The sequence below is a fragment of the Artemia sp. Qi Xiang Cuo genome, chromosome 20, assembly GCF_049724085.1.
Source record: "Artemia sp. Qi Xiang Cuo chromosome 20, ASM4972408v1, whole genome shotgun sequence".
NCBI lineage: Eukaryota > Metazoa > Arthropoda > Branchiopoda > Anostraca > Artemiidae > Artemia > Artemia sp. Qi Xiang Cuo.
In genome coordinates, this window is record NC_142813.1 from 45,472,048 (window position 1) to 45,492,460 (window position 20,413).

Sequence of the window (20,413 nt, forward strand, 5' to 3'; positions counted from 1 at the left end):
CTTAATGATGAACTTGAGGCAGTGCAAAAACGAGTCCTAAAAATCATTCTAGGAACCAAATATGTTAGTTATGATTCAGCCCTACAAACCCCAACACTTAAAGAACGAAGGTATCAGCTGATGTGCAAATTTGGGCACTCCGTTCTTTAGAGTGATAAACACCGATCCCTACTACCCCCCCCCCCCGCCACCACAGTCAACGGAAACACACGAATAAGCTGGAACCATTGCACTGCAGGACAAATCGTTTCAGCAATTCATTCGTTCCTTTTTTTACTAGTGTTATTAATCGTACTTAGTGTATATATATGTAGATTGTTGTAAAGGGTAGCGTAATTCAGTTGCGGTGTCAGCCGTAACTACGACGGCTATTTTATTAAATGAATCTTGAATCTTGTAAGTTTCCTATATAGGGTTTTCTGCCAAGGCAATTCCAATGGTTTACTTTTTGTAAACCGACGTCGGTTTTAAGGGTTTCAGGCTATTTTTTTAGTTACTATGGGCGTAGTTCGTCCTTTAATAGGTTTCGGCTACATGTGAAACCACGGTAACCGTTATAAATCGAAAAAAAAACATGGACCTTAGGAGGATTTTTTCACCAGATAATCAGGAATAGTTGGAATACAATTAGTTGGAATAGTAAAAAGCGAACCGAAGGGAATCAGGCAGTTGACTCACTCAAGTATGAAATCATACCCCAAAGCGGCTACTTCAAAAGATACTCGTTTTATATTATCTTAATAAAAGATACGCGTGTTACATCATCATGTATTTGATGATTCAGCTTTCGGTGAAATTTACATTATATTTTAATGGTTCATTTAATATGAGTTAGAGTTCGGTCTTCCCTATAACACATGAAAAAAATTACTTTCTTCCCTTAACGTCATCGTCTTCCTTCTTTACTTCCTCCGTATTCTTCATTCTTCAATTTAACGTTTGTTCTGATATTTTACCGTTACTGTTACTACCACTTCAGGCTCGATCTTGTTGAAGACCCTTACAGAAGCATCGAAACCAATATTGGTTGCGTTTGATAATGGATCTTGTTTCAACTGATTCATCAGACTGAATACCCTAACTAAATGGACACTGACCTGTATAACCCTCAAACATTGAAAGGGGAGGCGTGGTGGACAAGTAAAGAGGAGGCGTGGTGGGTCAAAATTTTAAAGAAAGACAAAGAGTCGACTCGCAGCTTCCGTTTTCACGGTTGCAGATGAGACAAACGTTGGGTGAAGATTTCCATACCACTCGTAATCGATCGAACAGCTTGGTGCTCAACTGTCTGTCAAATCATTGGGTCAGGGAAAGCTAAATAGCTCTCCCTGTTCAGTGAGAACAACACAACAAACCACGCCAGAACCAGTGGCGTAATTTCGTCAAAATATGGGGCGGAGGGGGCAAAGTTGGAGCCAATTTCCTTTAATCAAGTGAAAATGACAGTGAAAACTAAAAAATAAGCCATATATTACCATAAAAGCAAAGATATACTAAAGAAAACTGACCTGTTTCTCTGGATACTTGAATTGTGTGGGCTTATTTTGACTTTTGACAAGATTTTTTTTTTGCAGAAACTAAATTTCAGCTGTGGGGGGCAAACTGAGGTCTGGCGGGGCGGGGAGGGGGGAGGGAGGGGCAGACTTGGGTCTGGAGGGCGTAGTTGTTCCCCCTGCCCCATAGCAAATTACGCCCCTGGCCAGAACATTCTCTAATTAGAAAAGAACAGCTGAATGCAAATCAATAGTCAAAGGAAGTTTTTAGGCAATGCATTTAGCAATCACACCGTGGTGCAGTTGTAGCCAGCCAGCCAGTTAAAGAGTGAAGAGTTTAGTTAAATTAGCTGCGCCAGTTAAAGAGCAAAACACGGCCACAGTGGCCAAAACATTTTTTTTTTTTACTCAGAAAACACTCAAAATACACAATTCAAAGAAACTCATTTAGCCGCCTTCTAATTTTGACTAATAACAAAAAAATATCTGGTTTGATATAAACACTTCTGTATTTTTGCTCTATCCACTTCGCGTAAGGCATTCTGCCTAAAAGGAATGTTTTGCTAATGTCCATAGTATACATAGAGTATGGCAATCTTATAAAGATTGGATTTTCAGTCATTACCAAAGGAAAAGATAGAAGTTTAACTAATAGCGCCACAGACATTGTAGCGTCTGGGGACTTTATCAAAACGTAGAGAATTTTGAAAAGATTAAATATTTTATGTGACAATTGAAGTGATAATTACTCAACATTGTTTTCTTTTCAAGAATTGTTTGCAGTCAAAATGCAATCTGCAAAAAGTAAGCCTAGGTTGGATAATCTAATCTTGGCAGACTTAAGCAGGCTACTTGAATCTAAGGTGGTAAGCCCATTATAGACAGAATTTTTCATTCTTTACCCTATCTTGACTTTTAAAGAACCCAAAGAGACTTGTAAGAAGGATATTTTGGTAAAAAGTTGCCACACGCTAGACGGGGTTGGCGTTTCTTTTTACACTAGCACCAATTTTTTACTCTTACAATTTTCTCATATTGCTTGATTATAGGTATGACCAACTAGAAAAACAAAATAATTGAAGAGCGAGCAAATATTAACGCTACATAGAAGCTCATGGCGACTGAATTAAAGATATAAATTGAGGGTGTATAAAAATTAGTACTGAACAATTTATTAAAACGGTAACAAAACTGGGAAGAATAAATAGGGTACGGCACGAATTTTACAAAACCACACAAAATGAGAAAGAAAAAGAACTAACATATTTTAAAAGGGTAGAGCAAAGCAGAAAGCAGGTAAAAGCAGAAAGTTGACCAGATATAAAAATAAAAATTGAGTGACATTGTCTATTTAGAATGGTGATAAAACTAGTTCTAATGCGTGCTTAGAAATCGTCGATCAATTCAAGTATCTGGGACATCTCGTTAACATATCCTGGTTGCAGTGAGGAAGTGCAGAGCTAAATATCTTCGGCATCTGAAGTCTTTAGCCAACTGAGGAAACATCTGTGGAGACAGAGAAATGTAGAAATGCACTGTTTTACACGAAAATCCAGTTTTTCGAAAAGAATCAGGGATTTTGAAAAAGACTAGATTTTTTTATGATTAATCTACAGTGCAATTGGATTAAAGCTGGAATTTCCTTGCTTTTGAACATTTTTGTTCGGAGAAATGACCTAAATCTTGGATTGTTGTTTTTCTGAAGCAGCAACTGGGTTGGAAATATCTATGAATTGCTAAGCATTTTCGTAAAAGTTTTCAGGAAAATAAAATGTTCTTACCCAGTAATCAGAGCACGTGTGGTTTCATCATCTACATGATGATTCAATTTTGTTGTTTTGATTACTATAGGCTAGAGTTTATTCTTAACTAAAAAAAAATGACATCCTTATAACTAACATCATCATGTAGCTTTTAATTTTAACATCATTTTTAACAAATGATTATGAGTTTAATTTATCGTCTTGTACACAAAGCTGCAATTTTTTTTTGTCACAAACTTGTTTTAGATTTTCTGTTTTGTTACTTACAAAAGACACTAGATGTAGCAATTTCCTTTAAAATGAGCCATTAAACAGGTCTATATGATGTTCTAGTGTGCCACTAGCTGTGGAGAAAAATAAAAGAGTGGACATCGATGGTGATTCCCATGAAAAAGTCAAGAAGCAATCTTGAATGGTATCAAAATAGAAAACACACAATTAAAAATGAAACGTGCTTTCTAATAATATCAGTAAGCATTTTTTTAAATTCGTTTCTTTTATACTTTTTTTTAAATTTTAAATTCTAGTTTCATGTTTTATTTGTTCTATCAAAGATTTTAAGTTTATTATGTCTTGATTTTAACATGTTTCTTCTATTTTACTTCTTGATTCATTTTATACGTCTTCTTCATGTTTTGATTTTTATAGAATATTACAAGTAGTGATTTAAGTGAATTTAAAAGGCTGTAGAGTTGATAGAAAAAAATAGTGTTAATTATTAAATTTTTATAATTTAATTTAATTTTAACAATTATTAAATTTAGTATTTTATTTTAATTTATATATGCTAAGGAAGGGGTTGACTGTTGTAGTGGTAGCGGGGTACATGATGTTGTAGTTAAGTATTGTTTTTTAAACGCCTTTTGAGGTTAATTTTAATTATTATTATTTCTTTTAGTGGATTTGTTTGATTATCCCTCATCAATACTATGCTGTGGCATTTGGAAACGATGTGTTTTTATCAAGTCTTTTGTTAATAATTGATATAAAATACATAAAATAAATATACTATCTCCATAAAATAAATATACTATCTACTTGGGACGTAAGTTTGACTTTATTAGCTTGATATAATTGTGTATTAACAAAGTAAATTCATCACATACCACTTTTTGGGTCATCAAACTTTAGGATTTCAAGGATTGTTTTAGGGGGAGGTGGGGGGGTACAAAAAACTTTAAAACACATGCTAAATTTGTTTATATTCATTTTTGTTACGTTTTTACGATTCAGACAAACATTTCGGGTGGGGGAGGTGGTCTCATTCGCAGGTATCTCATTCACAGAGGTCGCTACTTTTTCTACCTATTCGACAGTCTTAAATTTTTTGTTCCGTATATCTGGTGGCATGCAGAACTTCGCAACTGGCCAATAGTTGCGGGTGTGCCACCAGTCTAAGAAAAGACGCATAAAAAAAGATCAAGTGTGGCGGATGCCAGTGTGGCGGATGACGACTAACCCCTGATTCCCACTGATGCAATTTTTTTTAACGTAAAACGACTCACGAATAGCGGATGCAGGAAGACCACACAGAAACGGTTCACTGCAGCCGTTGAAACACAAAACATATTATGAAATATTTAAAAAGAATATGCACAGGAATAGGCCAAATCAACATCTAGAAGCCAAGAAAAATGTTCAAAGGACTAATCTGTATTAGTTTAGGCAGGCTATGCCCATTGAAAAATATAATTCTTATATTCAATGGTCATTTCCCTGGAAATATCCCCCGGGGCCTCGAGTATTAAAATCTTGCATTTAAAGGCCACAGCCTTCATGTTGTTTTCAAATATTAATGAAAAACTTCTGCTCAGTTAATTGTAATTTATGGTTCTAAATAAATTGCATGCGATTTTCTCTGTTCATTTTCAATAATATCATTCATTCATTTTCTCTAATCATTTTCTTTGCGATTTTCGGTTTAATTTATGCGACTTTCGACGGCTCAGTAGACATATTTCAATGCAGTTATTGAACTGTTATGACGCATAAACTTGCAACAAAAAAGGAGGAAATTTGATGAATCGCCGTTGTTATAAGAATGGCCGTTGTTGCGTAAAATCACATCAATGGTAGCCCAGGATAAATTTCCATCTGCACAGCCGAATAATCAAAATAAAATGGATGGAGGTACAAATGAATACATCGTATTAAAAAAAGGTCAATCACAAATCACTAACGTTTATGAGCCCATAAACATCAATCACTGCGGAACTTCTTGAAACAATCCTGATTTCTGGTATAGGAAAATACCAATGGCTCCGTGAAAAGCCATGTTTCTATTGAACTATAAAGCCATATAACTTGTGGCATCATAAACAACTTAGCTTCAACAAAATTTGGGTGATGTCTCATATCCTTAACTATTCTTTTGCCAATATATTAGCCTTAGTCCACGCATTTGTAGAACATTAGAGAAAATTTAGAAGATATGCTCGTAGATTTCGTAGTTGCATAATTAATATAATAAAATAAAAATAATGATATAATTAATGCATAGTTGCATAATTAATTGCGTAATTACAGCGCGATGGGAATGTAGAGGGGACCTTTGGAATAACTTTAACCATGCTGTTAAAGAATCACGCATTAATAAAAATAAATCCAAGCTTCACATGGGACTGCTCAGTAAGTATTACTTTGATGATTTGATGGAAATATTAAATTTAATGGGAACATTACCTTAAGACTTAATGGGAACAAAATTAATAATAACGTATTGGGATTCTTTTTTATTCATTTATTGAGTTGTTTGTTTTATTTGGGGTTATCGTTGCTTCCGGATCGTGATATTATGTAGTTTTATTGCGTGTGATTTAATAATTAGCTGTGTATAGGGTTGCTCAGTGAGTATACCTTTGAAAAAGATTAAAATTTAATGGAAATAAAATTAATTTTAACATGTTGGAAAAGATCTTTAATTTATCTATTGAGTTGTTTGTTGTTATTTTCTTCTAGGGGTGGGTGTTGTTTCAGGATCATGATATTATGCACATCTTTTACTAATGATTTATTCATGTTTGTATTTCTCGGTACACGGTTTCCCCCTCCAACTTCATTAGCTTATATTTGCTGTTACTACTATTTTCTTCTTAGTAAAACACCCTAGCAAACAACCCTTTTCACGTGCTACTGATTGATTTTGTTTGTTTTTTAAATAAATTATTACTACTACTACTAAACAATCAAGGATTTTGTCTCAACTTAAAGTCCTAATCTCTACTGAAACCAAAAGATCTAAATTCGCTAGAATGTGTAACACAAGGTTGTACAAAAGGCTTGGATTAAATAGCCTGGAATAAATGGAATAACCTGGAAATGCTCGGAATATATATACACCAAAAGTTGTGCCATAACCAAATGCTATCCAATGAATATTCATGGGTTATGAATCTTTTTAAAGCCATCAAAACTCTTGTGCAAACCATCCCGTTTCCCGACAACTCATTATATCAATAATAAATAATAAAATAATAATAATAAACCCTTTCTAGATTTAGGGTGGGTTGTCTTTTCGACATTTCTAAATAAAACTGTAAAACAAAATCAATTTTCGTAGCTAGAGGGGTCATCATCACTGCAAATTACCTTATAATTCTATTTATATAATTCTATAATTCTATTTATATATACAATTCTAGGTGTATAATTCAATTAATATGAAGCAAATCAGCTTAGTTAAATGAAGCTTCGAATACCAGAAATACTTTTTGGCGAAAAGAAAGGAGGTATTTTCTTTTTTTAATTATCACAGCAAAGTGCTGTTTTCGGCCAATTCTTTGCTGCAAAATACAAACTTCTGGGTCGAACGTGGTTGGAACGATATCAATGGAAAATTCTGAGGACATCAATCAGCTTAAAACGATTAAGACCTTAGTGCAAACCGTCCCATTTCCTGAGGATACATTGCCACGGGATGGGGACTCTATTCCTATATATTTATAAATTCAATATAAATGACAGACTATCACAATAGGTTTATTACTTGCGTGTGTTTTATTTCTCTCCTTTTTTGCTTCTGTCCTTTTTCGTTTGTTATAGTTTAATGTTGATGGTTTTTTTATATGATGAATAAAATATCTTATCAATAGATACTTATCAATAGAAATCCATTATAGAATTATACAATTATAGAATTTTATCAAATTATTGTATCTTAACAATAGATACTTATCAATAGGTAATATAGAAAAAACATAGCAATACATGAACAGGTTATCAAGCTTCTAACGGCAATGGAGAAACAGAACCTAATTACCGGTTTTGCTAGCTTCAAAAAACCTGTTTAAAAACCGGTTTTTCCAGCTCCAAAAACCTGTTTAAAAGCCGATTTTGCCAGCTCCCAAAACCTGTTTAAATACCGATTTTGCCAGCTCCCAAAACCTGTTTAAAAACCGGTTTTGCCAACTTCGAAAACCTGTTTAAAAATCGGTTTTGCCAGCTTCAAAAAACCGGTTTTGCCAGCTACAGAAATCTTCACAGGTGAACGCGAGTTAGGACCTCGATAACATGAGCGCAGAGAACTTGCCAAAACACACGCTGTATGTAGTATATTAAAATAGTACCAGTAATTGTAAAAGCCACTAATATTCTACACAATCATCAAAAGAAAATCAGGCACTTTAATCCCTTAAAAAATGTGAAAGATTCGACTGCCTAACATTTTCTATTCCTACGACATCAGGTGCCTTCCAGGAGCTGAAAATTTTCATGAATTTTTTCTGTCTTGCAATACTATCCGCATTTACAGTTGGTATAATTTCTTTAGGCTGAATAAAGCGAACAAAACTCTTCAGTTCTTCGTAGCTTGAATGTTCAGAGTAGGGTAAGGCTGAAATGTAAAAAAGAATTATATAAGCGTTGAACTGAATAGGTTATTTGTGAAAGGATGATCTTGACGTTTGACAAAAAACGACAAAAAAAAAAAATGTAATTATAAGAAATGGCCAAGATATAGAAGATGATTTTCAGGCAGTGGACAGAAAGGAAGCGAAAAGACAAAAGCTAATATTTCGGCAAGGATCTCCGCCAACCCGTCCTAAGTACTAAGAAAAAAAGAAAAAAAATATCTATCCCTTTGAAGTGAACACTAATAAAGCAAAAGAAACACTGAAGAAAACAAGCAAAATCTCAAGCCAGAATAGATTCACAGATTATATTGGGAAAAAGTCATCTCCCTAATGATTAACTTAGCTACGCCATGCAGAGCCAGTGTGGTCTTAGAACGTATGTAAGAATGATCTCGGAAAAAGACAAATTGGGGGAAAGAGTTGACTTAGAAATATTGAGAGTTCTATCAAAGAAAAACCTAGAGATTACTCTGCTATTCTTCTGTTTAAAACAGAAGAAACAACTCAAATAATAGACGAAGAGGAAGAATAAACTGAAGAACAATCCTAGAGCGGGCATTTTTATTTTTTCATTTTATTTTAAATTCTAGAGTATGGTTATAGGCAAGGTCATATTTAAAACTTTTGTTCGGAGGGGGGAGGGGTGGTGGTATTTATTTTATTTTATAGAGAAGAAGCCTTACAAAAGGCACAAAAAATTATTTATATGCATTTTTGGTACTTTTTTACGGGTCGGACAAAAATTTGGGAGAAGTTTCAAACCTGTCACCCCCCCCCCCTGGATATAGCCTTGGTTAGCAAAGCCGTGCCCAGGATTTTTTTTTCGGAGGGAGTTTTACACAAAAATCCTCAAAAAAAGCATACAAAATTTGTTTATATCCATTTTTGTTACGTTTTTACGAGTCAGACAAAAATTTCGGGGGGGGGGGGGTTAAAACCAGTTAACCCCCCCCCCTGGATACGGCCCTGTTGGTTAGAATCGTTTTCAGGTTTTTTGGATAAAGTTTTCATTTCCTACAAGACCTTACTGATGTCAGAGACGTAACCATGGTTCTGACAATTTACATTTTATTATTATTATTATAATGCATAATCTTTACCACGTATGAACGATGTCAAGCCTCTAATTTACCTTTGAAATGCTTGAAACTGTTGAATCCCATTTTAAAGGACTCGAAAGAATACCTTCTGAATTTTTTTTTCTGAAAGGTAGCTGAAAAAAACTTTTGGGACGATTTTTTACCAATGAATTGCAGATGAAAGTTTTTTTGTTGGAAAAAATAATTATCTCAGATCTATGATTATAATATATAACAACATAAAACATAAATAGCGACACAATATGTAACATAAAGTTAAATAAATAATTGGGAATAACTTTTAAATATATAATAATTATATAAAGTACTGAATAAAGTCTACAGTTGTTATATAGCTAACCACATAATAAGAAGACCTGCACACAATTATTCAAACTACCTAAATATCCACAAATAAGTAATAATTATACAAATAAATAACGAGTAAATAATTATATGAATTGGGCTTTCTTTTTATAGCTAGAACAGAAACGCATTTCTGCAACGTATTTGCACGGATCGCAACTACGCATCGTGTTTAATGGAGATAGAAGAGATAAAAAAAAAACTCTACACACATCTTTTAGGAAAACACGCTAAATTAATATTGCGTTATTTAGCGTTAGATTTTGAGATAGCTTGTTGGATTTCCTAAATTTGGTTTGTGCAGATTTCCTAAATTGAAACTAATAGAATAGAAAGCAAACTGTAGGCCTACCTGTAGAGAGAACATACAGTATCGACAAAGGCTATACTCTCTGTTAAAAAACAACGGCTATACTCTCCGAGAATATAATACAGTATCGACAAAGGCTATACTCTCCGTTAAAAAACAAAGGCTATACTCTCCGAGAATATAATACAGTATCGACAAAGGCTATACCCTCCGAAAAAGAAGCGAAACCCATTCAAAACCACACAAGATTCATACTCCGCCTTCGCGCATGCGCGATTCTGATGTACACACCACAGTATGCCTATGGAAAAACCCGTTTTTTGCCAAGCAGCAACTGAACTAAGCTTGTGACATATATGCTCTGGGATGCCAAATGGACACTTTTTCACTCTGAAGGACACCGGGACGTTATTGGATCAAAAAAGGCAGCTTTTTGAAATAAAGGACACTTTTTGGACATTTTTCCAAATCAAATGTCTTTATTTTCTTCTTTTTTTACTTTTTTTTAACATGTACTTTACTTTTAAGCTTTTGTAACAGCTTGGGGATTTTTCTTAGGTGTTTTTGTGCCCTGCGCAAGCACCATTTATCAACCGAATAGGACCTTAAGTCTTAACCAATGTGGTATGCTAGAACTATCAAATCCATCCTCTTCTTCTATCCTACGGTTGACGTTTGTCATCAAGTCGGTCAACTTCAAAGACCTACCTACTGTTGGTGGGAAAGTCACCAAGGCCACTGAGAAGGCATGAAAGAGGAAGTGAATGGCCATTCCCTGCAGGCACGTTCCGCGTAAATCCCTTTGGCTTGTAGCCGTGTGCATATGGCTGACATTATAAGCCTTCTGAAGCCTATTACTGATTCTAAGTGGGAGCAAAGGGGTAGCTAAGCCTGGAAATTTTCACGGCGGTGGTGGGCATCCAGGCAATGAGACTTGACTCTCCGTCCCAAGGCTGAATAGGAAGTCCGCTAGCGCACCTCAAGGTGGTGAAGGGGTGTAAACATCACCGAGCTCCACGCCAACCAGGGTGATGGCCAACGCGTTTTGGGTGACCACAAGATTGGGGACCTTGTGATGTACCTTATCCCCAAGAAACTCTCGATAATGATGACAAATATGATGATTAAAAGTTTGGCTACGGCATCCCCGGTATTATGCAATGCGACGAGAATGGCGTTCTCGTCTAAAAATATGCTAGCTACCGTCCTATCAAGAAGACGAGGCCTGAATATCGGCTGCTGTAACCTGTGCTCGATTAAATGTTTATTGACACAATCTTTTGTAGCTGATGAATATTATCTTTATAACTTTGATAATCTGTGTGTTTCTGACGCGAGACTAAATGGACATAACATCTTGACCCTTGAATTCTCGGCTGGAAACAGGCTTTTGCTGTTTGCAATGCAGAAGAATCTCGCTGTGGCTAACACCTGGTTTAGGCACAAGTCGTGTCTTACGTATGCACGGAAATTTCGTGATGGAAGAGTAAAGGCCCAAATAGATTATCTCCTTGTATCCCCATGATAGAAATCGATGGTGTTGGACTCAAGAGTGCGCAGAGGTGCTTACTCGGAATCATAAAATGGATCTGACCACTTCTTGCTGAAGACAAGGCTAAAGTACAGACTTAGCTCAAGGAAGACTACTATGCCGAACCAGAAAATAGACGTGTTGAAGCTGAAAATTGATGAGTACCGAGTAGCGTTTGTCCTTGAACTCTCAAACCGATTCGTTGTCCTTCAAGATGACACCGAGGAGGCAACCCCGAATTATCAGTGCCCCAACTGCCCCAAGATAAAGATTGAGAAAAAAATGGAGCAAACTCAAGGGATGCATCAATGAAGCTACGTCAAACATATTTGGGTTTGTCAAGCGTAATATCGAGAAATTAATCTCAGAGAGGACACACAAACTCTGGCAAGAAAAAAGAAATAACAGAGAAGAAATCCCTTACATACAAAACGCTGTGGCAAGGAAGTTCAAAATGCTGAAGAACTGACAAAAAAGCCTACTGGTTTAATGTTCCCAGTGATATGGAAAGAGCCGCATAACGGAACGATGCACGAAAACTCTATCCGATACTTGGAGAATGCACCGGGAAAAAGAAGCAAACTACCATCCTCTCGCTTAAAGTGAAAGATGGGAAAATACTCACAAGCAGCGAGGAGCATATCGAAAGATGGCGTACTCACTTCCAAGAGATATCGAGACCAGAACACAATAGTAATCGAAAGCAACCACTTACTGCACTGCAGAACCCCCCACACAGCCAGGCTTATGAAATGTATGTACGGACCCACCCTTCAGGGATGAAGTAATTAAGGCGATCCAAGTTTTGAAAAATCATAAAAGCCCAGGAATAGTTGGAATTCCTGCCGAGATACTGAAAGCTCTGTCGGTGGTGAAGGTGGTGATGGATAAACTGCATAGCGTGATAACTGAAGGCTGGGACAATAAATACATCCCAGATAACTGGATGACCTCAATAATTCTCCCTATCTTCAAAAAAGGAGACCTAATGGACTGCAAAAACTACCATGGTATATCCCCTATCCCCATTGCTGCCAAGCTGTTCGCAGTGATACCTTTAAATAGATTCAGAGACACCAGAAACAGATGAACGGGACTTAACCAAGCAGGATTCAGGCCGGGCATGGGTTGCTGTGACCAGATTTGTAGCCTGTGACAACTCCTTGAACACCGGTTTAAACAACAGCAGGAAACAATCCAAATCTTCATAGACTTCATTACCGCGCTTGATTCGCTCCATCGTGATGCAATATGGGAAGCAATGAAAGAGAACGGTGTGGCTGAGAGGATCATCAATCTGCTCGACGTATACAATGCTGAAACAAAGGCCCGGGTAAGAGTTGATGGTGATCTTTCAGATGGTCCTGATCGAAGAAGGTGTCTGACAAGGTTTTGTCCTTTCACCATCTTTGTTCAACTTTGTCATCGATTGGATCCTCAGAGTCCTGGACAAGTATAAAGGCGTTGCAGTGAGCCCGTCCTTCTCCGTCGCAGATCTTGATTATGCTAACGATGTGGAAATGCTTGCTGAATCTGTTGCAGAAGCCCAGGCTATGATAAATGACATGGCAGTCAAAGAACTCTCGACTGGTCTCCAAATAAGCCTACCAAAAACAAAATACATGCGAACAGATGGGATGGATGAAACCCCTGTTGCCCTAAACGGTAGATAGAGGACGTCCAGTCGTTCAAATACCTCGGATTGATAGTAAACCTTGCCGGCAAATCTTCAGAAGAAATCCAGAGCCGCATATCGTCAGACTGGAGTGTCTTCCTTCCACTACGGAAGCATGGAAGCAGACCGAAATATCGCCACGCACAAAGCTTCGAGTGTATGAAGCTATGGTTCTCTCTGTCCTCCTCTATGGATGTGAAACATGGTCACTTAAAGTAGCCGAAGCGTTGAGCTTGAATATATTCAACCACAAAAGCCTGCGGTATGTCCTGGGTATCCACCTCTCAGATACAGTCTCGAAAGACGAAGTAAGGAAACGATCTGGGGATCACCCACTTGTGTCCGACATTGTCAAGCAAAGGAAACTGAGAAGGTTTGGCCACACAATGCGCAGACCAGATGACCATATAAGCAAAATATGTCTCAAAGGTCTACCACTTCCGGCATAGAAGAAGAGGGTAAGAGGCTTAAAGAAGACCTGGCTAGCAACAGTTAAGTCGGATGTGGAGCCAATCGGAGGATTCCGAAAATACGGCCGTCGCTGGGATCGCCAGTGGCTTGAAATGGTGGAGCCTGCCACCCTCGAGCGAAACCTATGGAAGGAGACAAGTTGTCATCTGCTGGGCACCACGATGAGTCTGGTTACGGCTTGAACGTGCAACAAGTACAAGTAAGCACAAGGTTGTTATTATAGTAAGCACAAGGTTGTTATTATAAACTTTGCCCATTGGTTTGGGCACCAGATTTCCCAGCATTATTTAAAAAACGATTAGAAATTAAATAAAAAAACAAGTTTTTTCAAATAAAAGTAATGGGCAACATTAAAACTTAAAACGAACAGAAATGATCACGTATATGAGAGGGTTCGCACCCTATTCAATACCACGCTCTTTGCACAAAAGTTTTTTTAAGTACTTTTCAAAAGAGCTATCTATTCTAATTAACTGGCCTTTGTGATTCAGGGGTTTGTGATTCGAAGAAAATTTGAACTTTAGCGTAAAGAGCGAGGTATTGACTAGGGAGCGAATTCCCTAACATACGTAATGAAAACATACGAATATAGAAATTTGTTACGCAAGTTAATTCGTAAGTTACGTCAGAACAAAATTTCGAGAAAGCCAATTAGCCGAAAAAAGGGAAATTAATATGCGAATTTCTTTTTAATTATTCATGTACGGTGAGCCAAAATCAAAGCTGCATTGATTCAAAAACATTCCGAAATAAACTAAAAAAAACAAGTTTTTTTAACTGAAAGTAAGGAGCGATATTAAAACTTAAAACGAACATAAATTATTCCATATATTAAATAGGCTGTCCCCTCGTCAACGCCTCGCCCTTTACGGTGAAGTTTGACTCTGTTTCATAACTTTATTTTTTAAAACAGTAAAAAACTTTAGCGTAAAGAGCGAGGCGTTGAAGAGGGGACAGCCCCTTTCATATAAAGAATAATTTCTGTTCGTTTTAAGTGTTAACGTCGTTCCTTACTTTCAGTTAAAAAAAACTTGTTTTTTTATTTCATTTTCAAAAAGAAACGCATATAATGGAAGAGTGTATTACAAACGCACTTCATCACAATAGAGCTCAAGTGCGCCCAGAAACGCACTAGAATAGAAACGGATTGTTCCACATCATATTTTTACGCATTGTATTTAGAGGAGATCAAGGACTCTGGCCATGTTTGGGACGAAAAGGTTTCATTATCTTTATTTCAGGGATTGCCAAACATAAATATCAAAGAAATATTAATTTCTTTTTAAAACTGGAATAGAAAGTAAACTAGAAAACTAGTTTCTAGAAAACTAGACAATATCCTACATTTAAAAGTGCTTTCATATCTCAAAACCTAATTTCAACATAGAAAATACAAAATACTTGGGCATAAAATTTCAACTATGACAGTCGTTGTATCCATGAAATGGACAAAACTTTGAAAAGGGACAATATATCCCAAGTAAGCTTTCTTATGAATGCTTACCTTCCATACATATAATGAAATATTTAGAGCAGAACGCAAATTTGTTTCAAATTTCAAACAAGTCTCAAATTTCAAAAAGCATCGATGTAAAACTTACAGTGTCTTGTATACATAAAAAATAGACTCTAAAGCTAAAAAAAAAAAAAAAAAAAAAAAAAAAAAAAAAAAAAAAAATCGTATCATTGCAAAGGCAAACCTGAAAAGAGTTTAGGCAAAACTTTGAAAGGAGGCAATACAGTGACAATAGAATGTCTTGTAAATGCTACCCAATAGCTTACCTTTTATACATAAATTTAAAGATTTAAATCAATTTGTAGATCTAGATTTTGAATTTCAAACAGTGTTTCATGTGCTCCTATCAGCTTATTTTTCCAGCAAACGACGACTACTACTACTAACAACTCACTGCAGCACCAAGCCACCTAGGCCAACACAGATACGCACGCTCCTCTTCCATCTTAATCTATTCACAGCCTCCCTCTTTACACCCTCCCAGGAAGCTCCCATTTCCCTTAAATTTTTCTTTACGTCATCATCCCACCCCAGCCGCGGACTACCTGCTTGATTTGCAAACTTATCTTCCTACTCTTCCAAACCTTTTTCAACTGTGAAAAAACGGCCTGAGCATTGGCTATTCTACCTTTAACATCTTCACTGCTCCCACTATTTAGGGATAAGAAAGGGGCAGTGATTTTACTAAAGAGACAGTCTTGAATGTAACATGGCAATTGTCAAATGTGTGTGCATAAACACAAAACAAACAAATTAACTCTAAAAAAAAAAAAAAAAAAAAAAAAAAAAATCCCTGCAAGGGTAAGCCAGCCTGAAAAGAGTATGACAACGCTTTGAAAAGGGGGGAAATTTTCACTAAACTTCCTTCAAACATTTTTCTACAAATTCCCTTCTATTTATAAAAGTAAATATTTAAAAGAATTTATTTTTAGAAGCAAAATTCAGATTTAGGTTTCAGATTTCAAACAAGTATATTCCTATTGCCTCGTTTTTTCACCTAAGGTTAAATTACATTTAATGATAGAAACAGGTGGGTTTGAGAAGGAACATAGCTTTGATTTTAACATTAAAATACCAAATGTATGTTCATAAACATAAGAGAAACAAATTGAATTTAGAATTCAGTAACAAACAGTTAAAAATTACACTGCTGAAAGGGCGAGCCTGAAAAAGGCATGAACAAAAAGGTTCAAACGTCCAAAACATTCAAACGTTACCGGTGAATGTAAAAACATCCCCCCCCCTTGGATTGAGTCAGTGTTGCTAAGTCAACTTTTTCAGTTTTATGCAAGGTTTGATGGTGACAGGTTAGATTGGGCTAGGTTAGGTTAAGTTCGGCTTTTAACCCATTTCTGATATTTATTACCAAATTTCACCTAACCTAAATTAACATAACCTAACTAACTTTTACCATCATAGCTGGCATTAGACTGAAAAAGATGACTCGCAAAGCTAATGCAATCCAAGCAGAAAAAAAGGAATTTCAGGCGTTCACCGGTGAATGTCGAAATTAACCAGACTTCAGACATTCATGGTAACATAAACATTAGATTCAAAGGAAGGGCTATTAAAATTAAAGGATTTAACGTAAAGCGCCACCACTTTGTTGCGCACACCAGTTGCCACTTTAGAGTGAATAGAAAACTGATTGCCTTATGGACTTAGTCAATCTGGCTTCTGAATGTAATATATTCAGGGGTCGGCCGCAACGAAAAGCAGAAGAAAAATGACTTCAGTGCCTTTTCCATTCAGAAAAAGTGACAAAAAGTGACTATCCAGAGGCATTCAGGAACAGAGGCACAGGGATTGCACAGGTCCCAGTCACTACTTTTTTCCTTATATATTTACCTTCGGGCGGCTTAATTGGGGTGAGGGAAGACAAACCTGCAACTGGATTGGACCCATATAATTTTACCCTATAGTTTTACCACAGGATTTTCGGACCTATTTAATTTTATTAAGTTGACTTGGTGACGGTTTTTACATTGACTTCAGTTCATTGAATATGTTACATCAAATAGAGAAAAAACAAATAGGAATTGTGGTTTGGAAAAGTAGGGACATTTCAACAACAAAACTGACAGTGCGTGACTGAGAATCTTATAAGTTGAGATTTAACTATAATGGTTTGTTGTGATTGCTTTGAAGGGAGCAAGGCCTAAGAGGAGGAAGAGGGATCAACACCCCCCCAGATCTGACAGTCCAACTGATAGGGGTTAAGGGCAGGATCAAAAGCTTGTGATGAAAAATAAATGCACAACTTATGCGAAATTAACCTGTAAACATTTAAAGATGTTGCTTTGGAATTTCAAAGTATTTCTTTTTTTCATACTCCTGTGTCATATTACCATTACTAATATTCAACAGGTAACAGCCTGTTGTCCAATATGTTTTTACAGGTTCTAGGCGTTTACCCCACCCCCTGGTGATTACCCCCCCCCTGCGGAAAATACCCCCCCCCCCCGTGGAAACTAAGGCTTTCCAAATTTGAAAATTTTATTTGAGTTTTATCTTTTTTATTTCCGTAGGGGGAAGGAATTTTGGTACTTGTGTGTTATGTGCCAGTCACTCAAGTTTACGCTTTGTAAAATTCGAGAACACGTCAGATTTTTTGTTAGTTTCTTCGTTACTTTAGAAATAAATTTGAGATTTATAAAAATGTTATTTTACTGTGTTCATGGACGTATATTTGGCTTTAAAATACACTTATTTATCTATCTATCTAATATGCAGAATAATTGTACCAATTCTACCAAATAATTGTACACATTTTGAATACATATCTGATTTTATTTACCCCCCCCCCCCCCTAATGTACGTGCAAATAGCCAAAATTTATTTCGAAAGTAACAAAGAAACTAAAGAAAATAATGGTGTGTTTTCGAAATTTATGCAGCATAAACTTGAGTTAGTGGAGCATAATACACAAGTACCAAATTTCCTTCCCCCTATGGAAAAAAAAAACTCAAATAAAATTCTCAAATTTGGAAAGCCAGATTTTCCACGGGGGGTAGGGGGGGGGTGTTTGCCGGGCAGGTATTTACCGGGGGTATTTTCCCGGAGGGGGGGTACTTTCCACGGGGGTGTTTTCCGAGGGAGGTATTTTACGCGGGGGGGGGGGGGGTTACTTTCCGGGGGTAATCGCGGGGGGGGGGGGGTAAACGCCAGCCACCGTTTTTACATTACTTTTCAAGCTCACTGAAATTGTGTTATGAAACGGCAAAAAGTGACAAAAAGTATTTTTAGTGATTTTGAAACGGCAAAAGTGACAGGGGCCGCCCCACTGTATATTAATAACGCAGTAGATTACCATAAATGTTTGCCACTTTGCTGCGCACATTAGTTGCCATGGGAGAGTACATATGAAAACAAATCGCTTTATGGACTTGACCGATTTGGCTTTTGAACTTAACGTAGTAATATCGCAGCAGATTCACTATAAACCTTTACCAATTTTATGCGCACATTCGGTGCCATTTGAGGCAAATTTATCACTTTAGGGACATAATTTATTTGGTTTCTGAACGCAACACACAATAAACACGAACCAAAGAAGTAACCAGGGCAAGGGAACATTAAAATCAAAGGACTTACCATAAAGTGTTACCACTTTGTTGCGCGCATCAGGTGCCATTTGAGGGTGTATATCAAAACCTTGATACGCCCATCCTGTTGGTTTAAAGGCAAGCACTGCCGAAAAACAATCTCCAAATTCTGTCAAGTAATTGCTGAGCCACTAAAATATATATATATATATATATATATATATATATATATATATATATATATATATATATATATATATATATATATTATATATACAAAAAAGAATAATAACAGCCAGTGAAAAATAGAAGAAGACTATAAAAATATTTCGGTCGAGACCTTCATTCGACTGTCTTCAGTGCAGAAAGAATAAAATAATAAGAAATACAGGTAAGATTCCACAGGACAATATAAAAAACAAACCTTAAAAAACTGAATAAAAATCCGATAGAATGTAAAGTCACACTTTCATTTTATGCAAAGCTTTTTGAAAGGCTAATCGCTTACAAGATATGGTATTATCTGAGGTCCTATTAGGTTACGAAAGATGATTTTGTGGATTTGATATAAAAGATTTTGTGGATTTGATTTTGATATAAAAACGATCGGGATTACTTAGATAAGTTTCTAAAACATCTCTATTTAGGGCAATCTTTTTGATTTCAACTGCCTCCTGAAAACTTGCACGAGACCTTTAACGGGAGTTATAGTAGAGACGTTATCAAACAAAATGAAACTGTGTGGGTTGTCATAGACATGTTGAGCCAAGGCGGAATAAAAAGTCTCAGACCTTTAGCATAGCTTCGTGGCTTTGTCGATTGAGGATTTGTGCTCCGATCAACTCTCCCTTCGCTGTTGGTGGGTCCTTCTAATAAAAGTTCTTTTTTTGTTTGAACAGTTAAAAGCGACATTAAGGTTATATTTTTTTTTTAGTTCTTTTCAGTTTAGTTCTTTCCTAAGACATCATCAGCAATTTCATAAATTCAAGCAACTTCTACATTGTCAAATCTTAAATTCTCCATTTTAGTATTCAACTATTCCTGGAAATTTTCTTAAAATTTTCATTAGCCTACCAATAAAAAAAAGGTTTCAACATGCAACAACAGCAAAAGTGACTTATTTACCTTAGAACAATAAAAGATTATTCAAGGAGAAGGTGGCTCCAAAATATCTAACACAATACATCGAAAAATTCCAATGATTCCCAAAACCAGTTATGACGGAGGACCGAGTCTTTTAAAGTCTGATTTTTGTACTTTGATTTGATGCCGAAATGAAAAGTTCTTTAATACACAAAGTTACTCACCCCTACATTCAAGTGTTTCATGGGTAACACATGTAGACTAGCATCTCTTGGATTATTAGCCAGCTTTTTGGTCAGCGATTCCATTTGAAGGCATTCCAAAACTTTTCGTTTGGCGCGGTCAACCCAAACTTTTAAACCCAGTTTAGAGGCAATTCCATCATAAATTCTTTCTTTGCCTAAAAAACGAAAATAAAAACGATATTTACTAAAAAAAAAAAAAAAAAAATACAGCTCAAATAAATCCAGTAAGCAAACTGACAGACTATAGACTATTTATAGACAAACAGAACAGTTGGACTATCTGAATTACCCTTAAAACATGCCTATCTACCTTAGTTCTGCCCACTGTATATAAATAATGTACAGTAAGATCACGACTCAGTAATTTTTGGCTACTACATTATCGGCGCGTACAAACAGCTCCTCCCTTTTAGTCTGCCATCAGCGGTCCTGTGTATATTACCCTGGGAGACCTGTTTTCGCAGAAACGTTCACTAAATGCCTTTG

At 36.3% G+C, this 20,413-nt stretch overlaps 1 protein-coding gene across 6 annotated transcripts in view; it reads right to left on the minus strand.

The window, feature by feature from the left end:
* Nucleotides 1-7,789: 7,789 nt before the first annotated feature.
* The window catches only part of LOC148940269 (DNA cross-link repair 1A protein-like), a 320,311-nt gene continuing 307,687 nt past the window's right edge, over nucleotides 7,790-20,413 (minus strand). For all 6 annotated transcript variants that reach the window (XM_089105742.1, XM_089105740.1, XM_089105741.1 and 3 more), the window contains 3 exons: nucleotides 19,907-20,082; nucleotides 18,649-18,790; nucleotides 7,790-8,087 (listed from right to left, as the gene is read on the minus strand). In XM_089105742.1, the coding sequence (XP_088961868.1) occupies nucleotides 7,879-8,087; nucleotides 18,649-18,790; nucleotides 19,907-20,082 (527 nt within the window). In that variant the 3' untranslated portion in view covers nucleotides 7,790-7,878. The remainder of the gene's footprint in view (nucleotides 8,088-18,648; nucleotides 18,791-19,906; nucleotides 20,083-20,413) is intronic.